General features: G+C 33.8%; 1 protein-coding gene across 8 annotated transcripts in view; it reads right to left on the reverse strand.

The window, feature by feature from the left end:
* Positions 1 to 21690, reverse strand: part of CLIP-190 (Cytoplasmic linker protein 190) — a 42647-nt gene that overhangs the window by 7314 nt on the left and 13643 nt on the right. For 2 of the 8 annotated variants that reach the window (XM_066404761.1, XM_066404769.1), the window contains 8 exons: positions 9875 to 10027; positions 9584 to 9823; positions 9335 to 9530; positions 9039 to 9282; positions 5636 to 5686; positions 718 to 858; positions 500 to 664; positions 48 to 261 (listed from right to left, as the gene is read on the reverse strand). In XM_066404761.1, the coding sequence (XP_066260858.1) occupies positions 48 to 261; positions 500 to 664; positions 718 to 858; positions 5636 to 5686; positions 9039 to 9282; positions 9335 to 9530; positions 9584 to 9823; positions 9875 to 10027 (1404 nt within the window). Of the gene's footprint in view, positions 1 to 47; positions 262 to 499; positions 665 to 717; positions 859 to 5635; positions 5687 to 9038; positions 9283 to 9334; positions 9531 to 9583; positions 9824 to 9874; positions 10028 to 12788; positions 12870 to 13442; positions 13524 to 15784; positions 15848 to 21690 lie in introns of all 8 variants that reach the window. The other 6 variants (XM_066404764.1, XM_066404763.1, XM_066404765.1 and 3 more) reach the window with 6 other exon arrangements.

The raw sequence follows: 21690 nt of genomic DNA on the forward strand, positions 1-21690 counted from the left end.
ATTTAATTACGGCAACTAAAAAAAAATTAAAATTTAAGCAACAATACCTGAAGTAGTGGCAGAAGTGCCTTCCAAATCTACTTGTTTATTCCTGGTTTCTTGCAGTTCTTTCCTCAAACTCTCAATCTCAGTATTAGCCTTGTTGAGCGTTTCTTGAGTTTCCCGATTAGCCTCTGAATCCAAATTCTGAATGATTTCTTTCTGTGATGCTAGCGTCTCTTCTAGTTCTTTAATTTTGGAAGCATTAGCCGAGTTTAGAATCTAGAGTAAAATGATATGACTTAGTAACACGTAGGTTTACATAATATTGATTAAAAATTACACAAACTCATGTTTTTTCAAAGCAAAAATCAGACAATAATAAGACACAACACACGCATAAGAAGAACAACGCGACGCAAATAACTTACATTTTGCGAAGTTATCTCTTTCTGCAATAAAATGTCTCACAATGAAGTACCTTTGCTGCTATCAAATTGGCCAAAAAATTCATTCTCACCTCTAAATCTGCCCTAGTTATCTCAGCTTCCTCAAATCTAAACTGCCAATCTTCGTTCTTCTTCTTCTCGTCCTCCAACTGTGACAATAGTTCATTTCTACTTTCTTTAAGTTCGTTAAGTAGTATAATGTGCTCTTGCAGTTGAGCTTCGCATTCTGTTCGATACTGGAGAACTATCGTTTTATTCAGGTGAGTACACATTATGAGTTTTTACTTACTTTCGTGTACTCTTGAGTATGTAGAGCCAGTTTATGTTCAGCTTCATCGGCTTGACTAGCAGCTCGGGTAATTTCCGCCCTCTCAAGATCTCTCTCCTTTAATAGTTGCTCAATGTGTTGTTGTTTCTCTTTCAGCACATCCTGAATTAGATATAAAATAAATATGATGGTTATGATTTTATGAGTGAACAATAGAGGCTCTCATTTCTATTGGCAGTAAGTGTGTATATTACCACTTCAAGTTGGAACATAGGAATTGTGCAAGTGAGAGAAAGACCGCATAAGGTTTAATATGCCTCCGACAAAGACCAACGAGGTGCGGTGAGAGACCAGCGGCTGAAGTGGGCGGAGTCAGTCCACGCCCTGTTGTCAAATCTCTCACCGTTTCAAAATTTATACTGATATAAGTTTTAGTGATGGAAAATTTAAATTATTTTCAAATTTTTACTTATTTATAAATAATTGTACATTTCCCCATTATAGCATAACTTAGATATGTCATCAATGAATATGATGATCTGAATTCGCTGATATTTGCTTATAAACTTTTGGCTCTAGTTCTAGTGATAGATGAATCTTTTTTCATATTTATTTACATTGCTGCTTTTTGCTCTGATATTTTTTAAAATTTCCATCGCCCCGAAAGCAGCGAAATCAATATTAATCTGAACATTGACGTGGAGACGCCGCCCGGCCTGACTCCACCCACTTCATTGTTGATCTTTCTCGGGGGCATATTAAACCTTGTGCGGTCCTTCCCCCATTTGCACAATTCCTATGTTCCGACTTGAATTAATTATACTCGTATATAGGCAACATCACTGGCTATTAAACACTAAATCTAGATTAATTGAAGCATAATATAGATATTTACTAAGCTCAAGTAACTTTATTAATTGACATCTTATTTTAAATTAAAAGCAGTGGAAATCGAACTCGGTGCATAAAATACATAGCCATTTGATCTTTTCATGCAACTACTTTTGACTAACGCGTTCTTCATAGCTCCATGATGAGTGTAGTTCTGGTTTTGGGCCGATCCGTAGTGAGCTATCGTGTTACTTTTCTGTGGAAAATCGTTAAAAACATGTAGCAATATCTTCCTGTTGACAAAAAAAACTTAAATCAAGCTTTCAGCTTTATTTTCAGACCACTTCAATGAGCATTATTCTGCTACTAACAGCCAACTAACTTCGGGGGTAATATAACAAATATTACCTATGATTATTAGGTAGTTTGCATGAATGCCAATTAAGTTGAAAAAGTTTAAGGTGCATGAATAAAGATATAAAAAATTATAGATTTATTTTCGTTCATGAACCGCATGAGTGTTTATATAGGGTCATCCAACGAAAACTTGACCCTCTTTAATTTGGAAAAATAAATGCTTTTCGGAAAATTCCCAAAATACGTCAAAACAGTTTTTAAGGGGAACGAATTTTTATATAATAAAATTCAGCATAATACAATAAACTTCATCCTTATGCGCGTCAGAACTACTCTCTCGACAATGTTTAATTACACGATAGATCATATTACATTACAAATTCAAGGTCTTTCAAAAGTACACTCAAGCGTGTAATGGTATTCAAAATCCATTGATTAGTTTTCGAGAAAAGCAGCTATAAAATCCGTAGAAAATGCACTATAAACTCAGTTAAATAATAAGTAAACAATGAAAAAACTTGTTTGTTGATAGGAGATTAATTTGTTTTCGATTTTGTGCTCACAAATAATCTTTGGTTAAAAAAATAAAAAATAAATTTAAATAAATAAAAGAAAACTAAGGGAATAAATTAATAAATAAATAAAAATAACCACTTTCATTGTTTACGTACTATTTAATTGTTTGCATTGCATCTTTTACAAAACTTGTAGCTGTTTTTTTCAAAAACTAATCGATAGAGTTTAAATCGCATCACAACATTGAATATAATTTTGAAAGACCTTTAATTTAACTTTCCACATGACCCCTCGTGTAATTTAAAATTTTTTAGAGGGTTGCTGTGACGCGCATAAGGGTGAAGTTTGAGGGTTGAGTTTTATATAAAAATTCGTCCCTCTCAAAAAATGTTTTGACGTATTTTGTCAATTTTCCGAAAAGTTGTGATTTTTCTAAATAAAGGGGATCAAATTTTTTTTGGATCACCCTGGACAGGGTGATTTATTTAAAATAGAAAAGTTCGTGTCATTTGTGTAATCTTCTGACTATGTGATAGAATTTCCTGTCAGCTGTCAAATGTGACATAGACGACGCCATCATGAATTTCTTTAAACAGCAACATACCATTATTTGTTAGCCCAGGATTTTTATATACAGGGTGTAGAATTTACTGAACGTCGAAAATTCCTCAACTGTTGCCATCGAATCATTTTCTGCTTAAAAAAATCTAAAGACACCCTGTATAGCTAAATATTCTTGAAAAACAGTAGGATTTTCTGTCACTTGTTAAATGTGGCACGATCTTGATTTTTTTTTAATGGCGACACACCAATATTTCTCAACCGTTGGAGAGACCTTGTTGAGCGGTTTTCAAAAATATGAAACAGTAGCTATTTGCACTAATGGTTCTTCATATATAGAACGTAGAATTTACCAAATGTCGAACATCCACGTAATGATTGTCTCATTCAAATCGCAATTTTTCTCTCTACTATTTTAAAATTTGAAGACACTTTTTACAGTAAAATTTTCTTGGAAACTTAAATCCGTGTTTACTATCACGTCACTTTTCGCTTTCACGGGACTCAAGTACATGAAAGTACACGCAACATGTAAAATGAAAGAGGTCTGTGGATATCTCAGTTATTTGGAAGTGTAGAAGGTTGAAACTTTGTAATAGAGGGGATGAGTTTACCCCCCCCCCCCCCCCCTGCAGTGTCAGTAAATGATTACATTTATATGTGTGCACCTCTGGGTTGTCCCTTGACATCGGATAATTTAAAACTGACAATGTGGCTTTGGTAACAATATTAAAATATTTAAAAAATGGTTTCCAAACATTCTCTGTAAAGTTTATTGAGCGGTAATCTGCAATTTGGAGTGAGTAGTAGGGGTATCATTGCCCCTCCCTTAGGGTTGTTACAAATCTGAGTACAATGATACTACTCTGGAGGGTACGTGCGGCATAACGTCTCCTGCAATACTGCTTTAGAAATCTTCAATTTGTCGCACAAACACTGAACAATTTAGTAATAAAATGAAGTAGAGTAACTTTTTCATTCCGAAAGAGAAAATGTTTATAATTTTATCGTTTCTTTTTTTTACACTGAACTTAAAGCATAATTTTTGTAAATACATTTTTTAAAAAAACCAGGAAGGCAATAACAGTAAATTTTGCGTAAAACGGCGTAAGACATGAGAATATATACTATAAACTTATAACACATTTAGCTCCATCTTCAATTCCCTCTCATTTGAAATCTTCAGAAAAACTCGGTTAAAATCAATTTATTTCTTCTTAAATTTCTAATTTAATTATTATAATAAGTATTCCTGGTAAGGGAAAACATACTTACACAATGGTCAAACGGGTGGAGACTAAGGAAAATAAAACGCATAAACGTAGCTTATTCATTGATATCATGAATTATTTAAGCTAAAAGTGATCTGTTAGTGTTGGCTGGGATTAATAGTCATCAAGACTTTCACGTACGCACCTAAAAATGGTTAGTGGAGAGAAATATTGCAATATACATACGGTATGACACAAATATATGGAATAAACTCATTATATTTAAAATAGACGGCATTTGACAAAAATCCTAAAACATGTCTTTTTTTTTTATTTAAGTTAATTTTCATTTTTAAGGGACTTCATTCTAATAAATATTTTATAAGTGTGACGTCGTCAAGGTGGGGATGATGATGAAATCGAAAGCGTTTTTAAAATAAAAATAGGGTCATGACATATTTTTTGAAAGGTCTCCTCTTCGCTTATTCAGCAGTATAATTTTTTTTTAACTTTTAAATGAAACAGTTTAGTTAGTAAAATTGTTTAATTCTATGACACTATAATAAATGCATAATATATATTATAAATATTCTATTTGTTTTTATTGTTTTTTGTGGTTTAGAAAAAAATATCTAAAACTACTGAAAAAAGTAATACTTACCTACTGTAAAAAACGTTGAAACAGTTGGAAAATTTATTGTAGCGTCATGGAATTAAATAATTTTACTAAACAAATTGTTTCATTTAAAAGTTAAGAAAAAAATAATTATACTGTTGAATAGCGATGAGGGGACTTTTCGAAAGACGCATCACATGACCCCTATTTATATTTAAAAAAGTTTTCGATTATATCATTACGCCCACCCCGGTGAAGCCACATCTCTAAAATGTTTACTAGAATAAGGCTTTTTAAAAATTAAAATAGACGTGTTTTAGGGGATCTGTTAAATGCCATTCATGTTGGATATACTGAATTTATTCCATATATTTATGCTGTATGCTATTGTATAATTACGCTTGATTATTTAATTAAATTTAGGCTTTATTAATATAACTTAACGAAATACATAAATAATTAAAGAAAATGAAAAAAAAACTGCAAATACTGAAAACTCATAATTATAATATTATTACTGTGTAAGTAACCCCCATAAAAAGCTTTCTAAACTCAGAAATTAGTACTTTAGCTGATAACAAAAATGTTTAAGTTTAGTTTCATTAGAACATAATAAAATTGGATACCTATAAAAACTCTTATCTTGTTACAAATTTCATAATTTTTATACATTACATCTATATTTACCTACATCAAACTTATCACAAATTAATATTTTCATGTAAAACTTTTTATACATTAATTTAATTATGCATAAGATTTACGCCTACTAACGAAGGGTTACGCAACTAGTAAGCCAGTGATGTTGCTTATAACAATTACTGTCAATACGGTTTTAATAAGTTACCTGAAGAGCGGTTCTGGTAGGTACATGGGGAGAAGTACTGGACGGCACCTTCTAACAAAAGAAAAACCCACAAGGATAGTTAAAAAGAAAAACATACACATTTTAGTTATTCAAATTTAGTTGTTAAAATAGGAGCATATTATAAAACACAAACCAACACTACGTTTATTAAGATCCATTGTTCGCTTTAGTTAAGCTTTTCTAAGCCTGATCCTTGTATATCCCATATTTTTTAATTCGGATTTATACACAGTCTGTTTCCAATGTGGCAGTGCTTTTTGCACTAAAAGAATTGCCCATTTATGTACGCGGTCGCACATAAAGTTGCCTCCGAGCCACCGCTGGGCTACCGTCGAAGGTAAACTAATTTTACCTCTTTGCCGCTGATGCTCCAGCAAAATCGCAACATGGCATGGGCATCCAATGAAATTAGTTACTGACGGTACAAAAGAAAATTTTTATGTTTAGGTACGCAACACAACGCCAAATCCAACTTCAAGGATATAAATTAGCCTATTTAATTGTACTACCAATTCAGCGTCGATATTTGGAGTTAGCACTGAAGCCAAATCCAACATCGAGTCAATAAATCTGGCTATATAAATAAGAAGTTCATTGGTATCATACTGACATCAATGTATTCCTTATGAATGTCAAAGTATCCACACTCGAGTCGGGCTTAGCAAAGCATAACTTAGTCCATAATGGAACAAATGGGCCTCAACGTTTCCATTTTCATGATATTGTTTATTATTAGACTCTGCAAACTTTTACTGCTACTCAAAATTAATTAAAGATGCTTTCTGGGCATTTATTTTGTGGCTTAATGGAATTGATTTCGAACTTTTCGTCCTCAGCTGCGGTGAACATCATCAAAGTGAAAAAGTCGAAATAATCTTTCGTGTCTCTTGTCGCAGGCAGAAGCAACAACTTGGGATTCCGTTGTATTTATTTATTCTTTTCATAGTGGTTAATTCAGATCATCAGGGTTTTACCGGAATCTATGTACATACGGGTGACTCAGTATACCAACAGATTCTGTATAAAAAAAAAGCTCTTCAGTTTGATTTCGGAAAAGCTTCAGTAAGGTTAAGAAATCTGGTTTCTTTTACAAATGTTTACAGTAGTGTTTAACTCAGTCTTCTCCCGGCGCTTTTGATAATGTCCACCGCAGTTGTGGCCGAAACGTCAGAAACAATTCCATTAGAATTATTATTAGTAGGTGTGTCAATTTATTTGTTATTAATCTGTTAGGATTATACAGTATGTTCATTTAAAAATTTACCATCCCAATAAGTTTAGAACAAAAATAGATACTGAAATTCGGTTTGTGTGGATCTCAAAGGTTGTAAGGGGAACAGCAGTTGTAGCAGCAGCAGTGTTAATATTACGCAAACTCCTTCACTCTCGGCCACCTTAACTTCAGAATTTTAAATGGTATCCTACCTTAATATGTATCTCATATTAAAGGGCATGTAAAATGCATTATTTTGATGTAAATAGTTCTGAAATTCATAAATTTGTTTTCGAGAAATTTATCACTAATAAATTGCAACTTTCTAACTCAATTTTTTAACATTACACTCAATGTCTTTTCGACAAAAACAGAAAATATTCTTAAAAAATTACAAACGTAAAAACTGATGCATTAAATGTTGAAATATTCCCTCATTATTTTCTAAATTAACGTATAATCTTTTTTAGACCTATTTTCGGACGCTTTTAAAAATGTGTCTTCTAATCTTTCGACATTTTACAGTTATTCAATTTTTTAAATCATTAATATCACAAGGAATCGTTTTATAAACTACAGATTTATGATACCCTCAAAGAAAAAAAATCAAACGGCGTTAAGTCAGGAGATCTTACCGGCCATCCTATTACACCTCTCCTGCCGATCCATCACTAATTTATGCTTTTTTTCTATTTTGTGCACTAAACCTAATGAAATCCCGGTTTCCTACGACACTTTCCTCAGTGATGTAGTTGGCTCGGCTACAAAGTGTCCCAGCACTTTGATCTGAACAGCTTAATCTATCACCCTGTGACTACTTCGCTTTACGTTCACTACAGATCCAGTCCTTCTAAATTGTTCTAATAGCAGAATAACAAAAATATGCGAAACATATATGTCTCTCATTGAATACCTCAGTTTGCTTAGGAGATGCATTATTCGCATCATAAATTAATACAATTTTGACTCTTTCTTCTATAGAATAAACCACTTTTAATTATAATAGTAAATTATTTGTCAGCCTCTAAACAATAATATTAAAATTTAACTCGGTTCTAGCAAACTTGTTTATTTCGTTAAAGAATTTTTTTTTTGGAATTTTTCGAAAACAACTTTATCAATTTTAGAGTTATTTATATCAAAACAAAGTATTTTAAATGCCTTTTAATATGAAATATACTTGTATGTCGCGGTAGAGTGATATTTAAGATGCGGAAGTTGGAGCTAAGGAGTGGAGGTGAAGGGGTGTGCGTAATATTAACAATGCTGCTGCCAAAACTAATCTTCCTTACAATCTTTGAGATCCTCACAAACCGCATTTTAGTCTCTCTTTTCTTTCTGAACTTATTAAGATTCCAAATTTTTAAACAAACACACTGTATAATCTGTTTATGAATTTAATACACCATGTCCGTTTTAGAAATTTGATTTCTTGCCCTTGTGACAAGCGTTTTCATTTTTTGAAAGTTACCTTAGAAATCTGCAATGATAGACGCTTAAACATAAGCCGGTTTAATTTGAAAAGGTTTGCGCTACACTACGAGAATTAGGAGCTAACTTTTATCTCCTTTTAGCCACTGTTTTTGGAAAGTTGGGCTGAGATGAGGGAATGCTTGTCATATTATACAGGGAGCAAGATCTCAAACCTTCAAGGAGGGCAAGATGTAGTAAGATGTAGTAGATTATTTTTTAGAAAAAAATACATAGTGCAAAACTACCTTTTGCATTCGATTTGGGAAAATGAAAGAGTTATTGGAAACCCTCTAAATACTATAAAGGGGGAGGCTCAGGGAGGAATTTACCCCTCATAATTTTAATTTTTGCACGAGATTTTCTTTGATTACATTTTGAAATTCGACATCACCTCAGACAATAAACCAAGTTGCGACGATGTTATTGACGCCCTTGACAATACTTTTCACATACATTTTTCACTACTGATGAGTGGTAACTCCTAGCTGCACCACCTATTTTTAATTGATGTGCAAAACACCTCACAAGACAAAAGTGACACGAACATGCACTACTCACAAAAACTATACCTGGTTGGTTGGTGCTGACTTTTGCTACTTTTTCGGTAAAATTTTTAACCCTCAATAAATATAATACCTCATGAAATAAACGAATTTACGAATGCTCAAATAATTCGATTTAAAAACACCAGCCTACCTTGGGGGCTAAAGAGTTCACACCCAATCTTACCCTGCGAGCGGCCGCAGAGGCAGAACTAAACATTGATAAATTCGACGTCATTGACTCTTTAGAACCAGCCCTCCTCATACCACTGACTGGTGCCAATCGACCAGTCGGGGAATGGACTTGACACTGGTCACTAGGCCTTGCTTGATTAGGCGATTTACTAACTTTGGATACCGGAGAAAACAGTCCAAAGTTCGGCTGGCAATCAAAGTATCTGGAATTGTGCAATTTGAGGTAATAATTCTGTGTCTTTAAAGGAAAATTACCTGATTCCATTGACAGATCCATCATTCTTTCCTTTGGGTTCATCCAATTCCACACCGACCCATTCTCCCGCGGCAAACTCGGTTATCCCTATAAACCTAACGATACCTACTTTGGAACCTTGGCTACTTTTAATTATAACTCTGTCCCCGACTTTGTAATCTACGTGTGCAGATGCCAAGCTTGTATTAGAACCAGCTGGAACATAATGAACGTTGATCATCCAACAATCCACATCCACATTGACTTACAGATGGAATCTGGCGACTTCATCGCCTTTCTATGGCTCTCTACGGGTGATGGTGAAAAAGTGTGCTTTTTGATATTTCCATTTTGAGTAGCAGGACTTGTAGTATATGTAAAAGTATCACCAGAGCCCCCATACTCTTGGTTTAGGGGGAACCGAGTAAGCCTTGTGAGGCGAGAGAATACTCCCTTTTTCGGTTCGCACATAAAATATCGAATTCCACCAACAGAACCATCATTTTTACCTTTAAATTTTTTTTTTAACGAATGATTAATTATGGGAAAATTATGAATACCAATAGGCTCATCCAGAGCTATACCAGCCCACTCTCCAGGAGCGAACTGAGTCTCGCCTATGAAAGCAATGTGCCCAGGTTTTGTACCACCCACCCATACCTTCTGTCCTATTATGAAACTATCTGTGTCTTCTGTTAAAATAGCACTGGAATCTAAATAATAAAAGTTATGTTAGCTAATAGATAACCGATTGTTAGGGCGAAATGTAGCTTACAAATTACAAAATATGTCATTTGTAGGTATTTGTCTCTGATTTAATGTTGTTATTCATAGCTTGCCCACATTAAAGGATATACCAACACCATTTTAATTATTTTTCAAGTTAGTTGTATACATGGTGCTTCATTTAAAGTGACACAAGCGATCATCTCCTAAACTAAATTTAAAATCAAAAAGTTTGAAATAAATATTGCTCGTTATGAAAAGGGACGTCCAACGTACGTAAACAAATTTTTACTCAAGTTCATTTCAAGAGCAACTCTTTGTTTAATGGAACACTCATTTTTTATGGTCAATTTGCAAGGAGCTTAAAAAATTTAGTATATTTTGTCGGAAAATTTTTTTCTAAAACTAAGTTTAGAAAAATACTTGAATAAAAAAGGAATTTGAATTTTTATTTTCCATCAATAAAGTTTTTTTCGTAATTTAAGTCGTGTGTTATTTTGAATATGCCACTTCAATTTTTATCGATATCTGGAAAACGAGAAGTTGTAGAGAAAAACTTTTCCGACAAAATTTTTTAAGCTCTTTGCAATTTACCATAAAAAATGGGTGTTCCATGAAAAAAAAGCAAGGTTGACCTTGAAACGTCCTTTAAATAACCTTTCTTTTTGCCGCATAAAAGGCACCGATGTCTTATTTGTAACCCACGGTGTCCCAATAAGGTCGGCGACGTACATATTATGAAAACTATAAGCCCTAGAGCTGACGAAAGAACTATTTGTGCCCTAACAGTTCTTAATCACATAATCAGGAGTAATAGGAAATTAGTGAGACTAGTAAAAGTGAAAAAATGAAGCCTAACAATAACGATCGAAAATCTAGAAATACTCAATGGAGAGAGGTTGCGCATGTGTTAATATCTAAACGTCGAATGGAAACGTCAATTATTTTAAAAAATGTGATGCGCAACACATACATGCGTAGTGATAGTCCTTCGACTTTCTAGGTTTTCATAGCTAACTGAACAACTTTCCTTTTGACCGTATTGCGAAGGATTGACGTTATCCATATATTTCTGGTTTGGTAACAAATTCGCTGTTGAAACGGATGTAAAGAAGGCGCAATCACACAGCTCTTAGATTGTATTAGAAAAGAAAAAAAATTACTCAGAAAACACGCATTCTTTTCAATAAACTAGACATTGATTTGGTTAATAATATTTGGCCTTAAGCTCTAAGACTTTGTTATTCCTAATGCATACATCGTCGCCTTTAGTCGACTTAGGGACAATGCAGATTTTTGCAAAATAACACGAAGACTTTTTGATTTTGGTTTTTTATGGAAGAATCAGTTAATTTCTTTATTCTAAGCGTTTTCGTGTTTTCTGTATGAAAGAAGATTTCGGTGGGCTACCCTGTATGTTGATGGTCAAGGCCAAAGTAAGGTTTTGCTACCAGACCGTCTATCATATTGTCATCCATGTTCGATGTAACCAAGATTAAATGCCTAAGACGTGCTCAGACTCTCAGTTTTCCCAATAGATCATTGTGAATATACCTGATTCGTTTCGCTAATTTGCCTGCAAACTACAGTAAAATTGTTCGATATAATCAGCATTTCGAATGCATTGGATTGCTTGAGTAATACTTCCGAAGTAAAGTAGATAAAACTGACAAAATGTGATCGATATTAATAGTGATTATATTATGTCAGCTGTTCTTAATCACGGAAATTAATAACCACCTACTTATTATTGGTCAGCGATACTATTAGTTAAACTCTCCTCATAGCCTTACAATTATACAGGGTGTTTCCTAACTACGTGTAAAAAATTTAAAGGCGTAATCCTCGACTGATTTTGAGTCAAAAAAGTTTAATAAACATATGTCCGCAAATGCCTTGTTTCCAAGATACAGGGTGTTGAAATGTGACAAGAAAAAGAGATTTTATTTCCAAAATGACTCAATTTGGGTGTTTGAATTTTAGAAAAGACAATTTTTTGGGGGAATGCTTTAATGATTAATTATAAGAATTGCTGAAAATGACCACCATTACTCATAATGCACGCTTCCATCCTTCTTGTTAATGATTGTCTCACTCTCTCGAAAACTCCTGGTGTGTTGCGTATCGTTTCACATCCGGTAATTATACGTTCCTGAAGTTGATCTAGAGTGTTTATTGGGACAGCATAGACAAGTCTCTTCAGATCACCCCAAAAGTAGAAGTCCAGAGGATTACAATCCGGAGACCTTGCTTTAGAAACCTTTAAAACCTTTTTCAACGGCTTTCAGTCAACACCCTGTATCTTGGAAACAAGGCATTTGCGGACATATGTTTATTAAACTTTTTTGACTCAAAATCAGTCGAGGATTACGCCTTTAAATTTTTTACACGTAGTTAGGAAACACCCTGTATAATACACTGTGTCTCTATAAGATCGTTACAAAACTCTACCGGACTTTACTAGGATTACAATAAAACAATTCAGCCATTATTGCCTTAATCCAAAAGTTGATAATCTCAAAACTACAGGGTGGCAAAAATAAAATTTAAATCTCGTCAAAAAACCTTTTACCTTCGATTTCATCCGCCGAAGTGGTATTTCGCGCACTTGATACAAAAATAACTATTATTGTCTCTCTTCGCCAATTTTTACATCCAAAACCAATTTTTTAGTAAGTTTTTTTTCGTAGTTAATCATTTAATGAAATTAGCGAGTTAGATAAGTGTTGCCTGTGCCAATAACTATACCTGAGTGGTGGCTAAGACCAGCTTCGCTAAGCCGATGTTGGTGCTGTTCCCAAAGACCATCCATAGAGGAAGCGGGACTACCTATTGTGCAAGCGACATAAAAGCATAATGAAGAAAAACAACACACGAAAAGCGGAAAATGTGCGTAATGCCCACAATAAACATATGAACCTATTGGTGGTTGATTAAGAGTCGGTTGCTCAATTAGACTTTAAAATTTGGTCTCGCCTAAATCTTCTGAATATTATTACAATAAGCTTAAACTAACTTGAACAACTGGGTCTAAAAGTTATGACTAATTCTTTCAGCTTGGGCTCACTAAACATCATCATTTTTAAAATGCGTCTAAATTTCTCTCAAGTAAATTACAAGCAATTTGCACATAAATTCGCAAATTAAAAGTGTCAAGGCATACAAATTTCCAATGAACCATCAGCCTATTGAATTCTTGAGAATATTACGATCACTGTGAATTCAACACGTTAGACATCCCAAATTCTCCTCCGATAAACTATTTCCCGAACTAATCTATCAACTATCAAATAATTATTACCGTCATCAGTATTCAAATCTTACGATGATTCAACGACTTATACATAATAATGCGGTTAGTGAGTTGTAGTCAAATAAAGTGTGGGCGAACTAAAAACTTACTAGACGAAAGTCTTTTGCGACGCAGTAGTCCGTTCCAAGGGCGAACAGATAGGTCATCTTCAAAGTCTTCTTCCAAAACATCTAAAGCACCATTTAAAACATGCTATAAGTCACGGGACGTTTTTGTTAATCACACACAAATCTGACGATATAGGAAATATTAGAAAAATACAGGATGTTTTTTTTTGGATGATTAGTGAAAGAATTCCAGAAACTAGCAGAGTTACGAAGTCGATTAAATGGGGAAAAAATTGCAGCTTTAGGGGGGCAATTTAAAGGCACTTTTGGTTTCTTGAAACAGTCCATGGTTTATTAGATATTTAGTAAAAACTAAATTTTGTCGATTTCTTTTAATCAATCTAACCGTCTAATGATTGGTTCTAGAGAAATTATTTAAATATGAATATTCTAGATAATTTTTCCCTGAAAAAGACATGCCACCAGCTGTAATTTTTGGGATATGGCATAAACTTACTTTATTTTTAAATAGAAAGCATAGTACGATATGGCTTATTTAAAAAGGTATTTTTTCAATTTTTAAAATGATACCAATAAATAGACAGTTATTTCTCAAAATGGCAGACTTGCAGCTTTTTTTTAATTCGTTATTGCAACATTTTGTGACTTCCCATCAACCAATTCGGATAAAAAAACACTTTACCAGCCCCATCTTTAAATCGTCATAACTTTTTTAAGAAACGATTTAAAAAAAAAGTGTTTAAAATTTTATCTTATATTAATACGTGAAATACGACCCTGAAATAGCGACTCGTTCTTTTGAATCACCTTGTATACCATTTTTCTGAGAATTAAAGACGAATGGAAATGCCCGTCTTAAAATAAAAAAGCTGATGATTGCAAAAAGCTGAAACGTCGCATTGAGAGAAAAGCGAATATAGGGTATTTCAAAAAGGTGGTGCCAAACTTAAGGAGGTTATAGGAGATATTGTGGTAGAAAATTTTTACACATAAACCTTCAGTCAAAAATGAACAGTTTTGGCTCTGAAGCAATTTTTGTCCAAAAATGTAATGTTTTCTTGTTAACGCTAAAAGACGTCAATATTTAACTAATTTTCATTGAGGACAACGCAAAAAATTATGATAAGTTTCCGACAAACTGCAAATTTTAATGCAATATTAGAAAAGTGATTTTATTGATCATCGCATGGAATTGAATGTTTCTAACGAAAATTTGATTCTGAACTGTTGAAATAGTCCAATTTACGTCTGAAGACGTGCATCTTATTCATGGTGAAGCAAGATGCAACGCTTAAGAAGCTAAGCTTATGCTGAGCGCTTTCCGAATTGCCGACATTCGTGCAGAAAAACATTTCCCTCAATTCATCGTCGGTTAGGAAAAAAGGCAACTTTAAACCAGATGGTCAGTGGCCTTTCAGGAAGAGGTTTTGCATCAAACTGAAGAACAATCCACCACCAGCATGCACACAATAGCGCCCATTCAACAATATGGCGAATGCTTCATGAGCAGCTATTGCAGCTTTACGGCGCTCAGAAACGAATTCAATTTTATCGATAGTTTTTAAGATGTATTGCAGCAGAACCAGATTTCTGTTCAATAATTTTATTTAGTGATGAGGCTTATGTTACAAAGACGGGTGCTCCAATAGTCGTATGAAACGATGGCAATTCTCACGCCAAATGGATCAAATCACAACAGAATCAATTTGCTATTAACACGTAGGCCGGTATTGTTGGTGGCTTTTTAATTGATCCGTTCCTACTTCTATCTTGGTTAAATCGTAACATCTTTTCATTCTATGATTCGACGAAGAAATTTATGTATGAAGGTCGCCTTTTGAACCATTATTATAAATTTATTATATATGCGTTGTCTTTAAAAAAAAATTCCTAAATATCAATGTCTTTTAGTGTCAACGAGAAAACGTTACATTTTTCGACAAGAATTGTTCCAGACCAGAACGGCTCATTTTCTCTACTAGAGGTGGTTTAAATGCAAATATTTTCTACCGCAATGTCCCCTAAACCTCCTCAAGTTGGATCAACTTTACCGCCACTTAACCAACTCTGTATCTCTTACCATGATGTAGCTCGAACTTCAAGCAGCCCGTACATCCTGATTGCGACGTATCAAGGAACTCGAAAACCAAAAGGGAAACTGAATATTCGGAAAATTTTTGAACTCTTAAGGCAATCAGAGAAAATGTTTGAATTTTTGCATATGTCGGAAATTGAAAAATAAATAAGTACCAAGAAATTTGGCAACTTGTGCTTATTTAACAATTTTTAGAACGGCATTAAGTGCAACTCTTTATCGGTGAACTCAAAATTAGGAAAATTTTATCGCCAATCATTACGCCTACCTGTTAATCTGTGTCGTCCGAATTCGTCTGTCATTTTTTTAAGAGGATCATCGGTATCATCTGCTCAAACAAGAAAATTAACACATATTTAATATCAAATTAGCATGCGAATATACAGATATTCTAAACATAACAAAGAGAAATTCGTGTTACCTACATCTGGTTAGCCACAGTGGCGACCATAGAATTAAGAACGCCTAGTTATTTTTCTGAAATTTGAATATATTGAGAAAATCTGGCAACATTGTCAGAATCTATGTTTTCAAAGTACCTGTGGGAATCCCGAAGCTTCTATTTCATAAAAAGTTGGGGGATTCCCAAGTTTTATGAAAGTACTAAACCAATCAGTGCATTTCAAGTACTGATAGGGAGCGGGCACTAAATTAAGAACACTGTTGATTTATCAGTTTAACAGATCTATTGGTGATAATTTGTTAAAATTTTATAACATTCAGATTTTAAAAACTAATTAAATGTAGAAAACAATAGGAAAACCAAAAAGTTCCACATCACAACGTAAAGAATTACTTATTAATTTGAGGCCTTCAGGGATGTCGTATAAGAATATTGCAACATGCTTAAACTGCTCTAAAATACTGGTTTTTCATACGATTAACCATTTTGAGAAACATGGAACTACACAAGACCTACCACGCAAAAAAAAAATAGAAAATCAGATCCCGGAAGAGATAGACAAATTGAAAAACTGTCTCATCAAAATTCCATGATGACGGCGGTTGATATCTAGAAAGAGATTTTTCCAAAAAATTGAGAAAATAAAAACTCAGTGTTACCCGTTCGAACAACTAAACATCGTTTGAGTGAAGCCAATTTATATGGATAGTTGCGTGTAAAATACCGATGATTAAAAAAGATCGTACAGTTAGAATCCAGTTTACTAAGGACCATAAGACATGGGCCTTGGCCCAGGGGAATTTAATCCAGTGAAACAAAAATCAATCGGACAGGATATTAGATGGAAGAGAGTATGTGCCATAAATCAGGAATACAATCCTAAGTACACCACAATTACAATAAAACATGGAGGTGGATTGATTCAAATATGGAGTTGTTTTTCCTGGTTCGGGGTACGCCCTATTCATAAAATTGAGGGGATTAGGAATCAGGTCCAATGTAAGATTATTATCGAGACTGAGGTGCTATCATACGCCGAAGAGAACTTAACTATAATTTGGAAATTTCAACAAGATAACGATCCGAAGCATACGACAGCTAATGTTCGTGCTGGGTTCGACCAGAATTCTGTGTCTTCTACAATGGCCTTCCTGTAGTCCGGAAATTAATCCAATTGAAAATTTGTTGAACGATGTAAAAAAGGCTTTGAGACAATAAAACATCAAAAATATTCCAAATTAATTCGACGCTGTTAAGCAAGTGTGGTACTCTATTCCTAAGGGACACTATCAGGCACTAATTAAGTTTATGCCAAATCGTTGTTTGGAAGTTGAGAAGAATAAAAGCTACCCGACTCGTTACCAGTTACCTTAAGTTTTGTTTGGTTGTTTTCTTAATATTGTTTTGTGTTTAAACATATCGCTCTTAATTATATGACCGATAAGTTGTTGACTTTTTTATGAAAAAGTGTTTTTTTTTTAGTTTTAATCAATGCAATTTTCTTAAAATTTGCATTATTAACTTCTCTCCTGATTTAATAAAAGTCATTAAAAATCTGTTGTGATTTTTTAAAGTATACTTCTGAAGAATTATATTTTCAATTTTTTTATATGTCCTTAATTCTATGGCAGCCATTGTATCAGACATCCGTGTTAAAAGGCAACCAGTATATTGTAAAACCGTTGTAACAAAATACGGTTTTATATTTTATTAATACAATAAATCAGTCTATTTATGTACGTGTTACATGCAATAAAATAAGATTAGAGGTTACAATGTTAGCGGTAATAGCAGACATCGTACGTTTTCTTGCACCTTGACACGCAAGGCGTTAGAATGGTTTATACATTGTTTTGCAACAAAGTTCATATCAATCGAAATATGTTAACCTACATGGATGTTGTCAATACAGTGCGTAGGATGAAAATGCAATAAGTTCTATACACTTTACTATTAAATCCATACAAACGTAAATTCATCAAATAACCAGCTAAAAAGGCTAATAAAAGATAATATAAAACACCTTTAAATTCTTGTCTTGAAAAATTTTATCATTAATTATGCAATAAGACGCATATTACCTGCACGGCCTGCAATAATGAACATTTTCGACGTGCAGTAATGTCACTTTACCGTACGTCATTTTATTATTTTATAATAAATGCTAGCAAGGAAGCTCATTAAAGTGGTCATTATCTATAGAATGTCACAACCGATTATTAATGAACTGATTAATAAAATTAATATCAACGTAACGTCACAATCCGTATAGGGAACTGGTACACTTAGGTGTTGCAATGTATTCATTTCCAAATAGACTTGATTATTCTGTTACTCATGTAAATTGCTTTTTATTTAACATGACTTTCTGTAGTTGAATATCCGATTCAATAAGCAAAGACTAACGTATCCACGATTAATGATTCATGAGAGCATATTACCCATAACAACTGTCTTAAATTAGGAAGTAGTAGGTACTACGAGTATTGTTCATCGCCGAAGAACTATCCCATACGTAAATTTTCAAATAAACACAAGTCAGCAGGTGCTTCCTACATCTACCAACCTACGCAATCATTAATATATTACAATCTAATCACCTGTAGCATAAGAAGAACAAGTATTATTTTGTCAACAGGATCTTAATGAGGTCTTGGACGTGGGAATATCTAGCGGTTTTTGTTAAGTTCGAAGTTGTTTACAAAATTTTCGAAAATAAGGCCTGCAGATGGTTTATCACGATCAGTGGTTCAAATTATCAGCGCACCAAAGAACGAAAACTACTTTAGAAAACCTGAATTAACCTGTCGCTTGAAGCCCTTTAAGAGCGATAACGAAGCATTTATTTTCCCATATTCTCCAGATCAATCTGATGAATCAGCTTAAACTGACCCATTTTCTGCTGAGGAATTTGTGGCAAGCTTTTGTCCACATTTTTCTGGGACGTCCTGTATGATTAAAAAAATACTGGCTAATCAGCTTTTACAACCGCTCGCCATAACCCTCTGAATTTAATGACTGTGATTTTCAGGACTCTGTTAATTAACTTAGCACGCATAAACAAAGACCTCATTAAAAATGTTAATAGCGTTAGGCACCTTGACCGTGGCCATTACCTTCTATTTGAATTTATAATTATTTTTTATTTTTTCAAATGTGCACTTGATTTCTTTCAAAAATTTTTAAAAATACCTTAAAGATCAGGCAGAAAAAAGGAAGTGGCTAGAACTTTTCCAAAATAATGGAAAACATGACGCTACACCTGAAGGAACAACTTTTTTTACAGAAAATGTTCACGAGATTTATTATGACTTTAATTCAAATACGACGTATCTTTTAGAATCGTGACAAGTTGGGTACCTATGTACGTGTGACATTAGCCTAAATACCATATTTTCGCCTTTGATATTTCGTATAGGAGTAATCGTCATGACTAGGTCACAAGAAAAAGTACCACTTGCAGTACAAGTCACTAAAACCAGTACCATTTGCCAACTCCTAACTACGTAAGGTTCTTTTTTGTTGTAACGCGACCAGAGTTAAACGCAAACAATTTTCCAATTTTGAATGAAATCATTAGGAATTCGAAAGGTCATGAAATGACCCATATTGATGGGTTGCGACATCTCACAGTATGAAGTTTACATAAATTTAACTTAATAAGTAAAAACCTTGCAAACTATAGGTAATTTAGATTAAGAAGTAGTATGCGTTTGGTGCCCCAAAAGGGCATGTTTCATCTTTGTCTAATCCGATGAATATAATCAAGGAAGGAACATAGCAACTTGAGGCACCATATTATATCTACCAAACATCTACCGAACTCGCCTTGTATTGTAATTTTATAGCCTCATGCATTTTGTACTTTTTTCAATTTAAAATATGTTTACAGCATATTAAATCTCCAAAAATGGCAATTTTTTTCGCATTTAACTAAATATCTACTCTCACAGTTTCGGGGATGACAATAGTGAACACACATAGAGAAACACCGTTTATACACTATAATCCTAATATATTTTGTTAAGAAAATACAGGGTGTTGAAGTTTGATTTAAGAAAGGTAAAAATTTCTTTAGCAAAAATTTCTTGAAAATGCTTGGAAATATTTGAGGAATGAAATTTTGTAGGCATTGATTGCTAGACAAGGCGCAAATTTTGCAACGAAAAAGTGATTTTTATAACGTGAATGGCGCCCATACCATTGAATTTGCGGCAAAAAATTATATGTCACTGGTTTTTAGAAAAATAAGAATTATTCCCGAATTCCCTGTTCAATCCTGAAGTAAAAAAATCTCCCTTTTTTTGGATGACATACCGTTCTCAGATAAGAGAGTATGTTTTTTAGGTGAAATCTTTTTAGGGAAACCTTAAGGCACTTGAGCATTTCCTTAACGAAGTCTTTTTCGGACGTGATTAAAGTTTGCACATTAAAATTTGAAATACCCTGTAGGGCCTTAACGATACATCTTACGGCAAACGTAAGAGAAACTATAAATCCAGCTTTAAAATTCGACAGTGTGTCCGTTAAGTCGTACGAGCGAAGTCTGAAGAGAGTGTTCAATTTCAATGTCTCAGTTTCCTCACAGCTGTAATTAATCTTAGAATAATAAACTCAGGAACAGCTATAGAAGTAGTTTATTTTACTGTTAAATAATGCACCTCGCTCAGGTTTACATAAATTAAGAACTCGGTTAATTAAGTACACGTCAACGCGACCATTCGACCAACAGAGAGTTTACAAGTTCTGCAAAGTTCTTAATTAAAAGAACCGAGGGTTAAAACACACATGCGCACTATGGTCAAAACGCAATTATGGGCTAATTTATTCTCGATATCTTTAAAGCGTAACACTTACAGTGGTATCCATAGAAATAGGACCACTACTGATTCAATTTCAACAATGAAAAAAAGTCTATTGAAAGTTATTCTACCTCGTTTAAACTAGGCTCTTAATTTTCTACAATGTTGCTAATTGGATGTGCTAGCAGAAACCAGGGAAATTACCCTATACTAGAATTGTACTGCTCCTGTTTCGTTCAGATAGTCAAAGCTAAGGTGGTCATAATAATAGGACCAGTGTATCAAAAGCTCGCTATTTTTTTATAATTTTCATAATTCTTCAATAGCTTCTTCATTTCGAGATATTTTGATGAATTTTAATAATGAATAAACAAACAGGTGGAGCGTGAAGACCACTGTTCTTTAGCCGAAAGCATTTAAATACGAACAGTCCAAAATGAAGGCAATTCCCTTCGTGAAATTTCTCGGAAAGTAATAATATTGAGAATCTTGGTAATAAACGCCTTCAAATACGAACAACAACTGGAAAATCGTGGTCGTAAAAGGAAAACAACGGTTCTGACTGACCGCCAAATAAAGCGAGAATCCCAAAAAAATCTCTTTGTGCGCTCCAAGCAACTTCAAAAGGGCTTAAAATTGGAAATAATTTCCAGAACTATCTGAAGACGGTTACAGGGAGTTTATTTACATGGCTGAGAGGCTCGAAAGGTACCGTTGCTATCAAAAACAAACAAATTAAAAAAATAGAATTTACGAAGAATCATTTTCACTTTAAAAACAAAAGTGATAACACAAAAATGTGGAAAAATGTCCTTTTTTCGGATGACATAAAAATGAACTTGTTTGGTTCAGATGGTCGACGGTACTTAAGGCGGCAAGAAAAACGGAAATTGCTTCCAAAACATACATACTTTAAAAACCATTAAACATGAAGGTGGCAGTATAAAATTGTGGGGCTGCTTCTCCTGG

This window comes from Euwallacea similis, chromosome 36 (genome assembly GCF_039881205.1).
Source record: "Euwallacea similis isolate ESF13 chromosome 36, ESF131.1, whole genome shotgun sequence".
NCBI lineage: Eukaryota > Metazoa > Arthropoda > Insecta > Coleoptera > Curculionidae > Euwallacea > Euwallacea similis.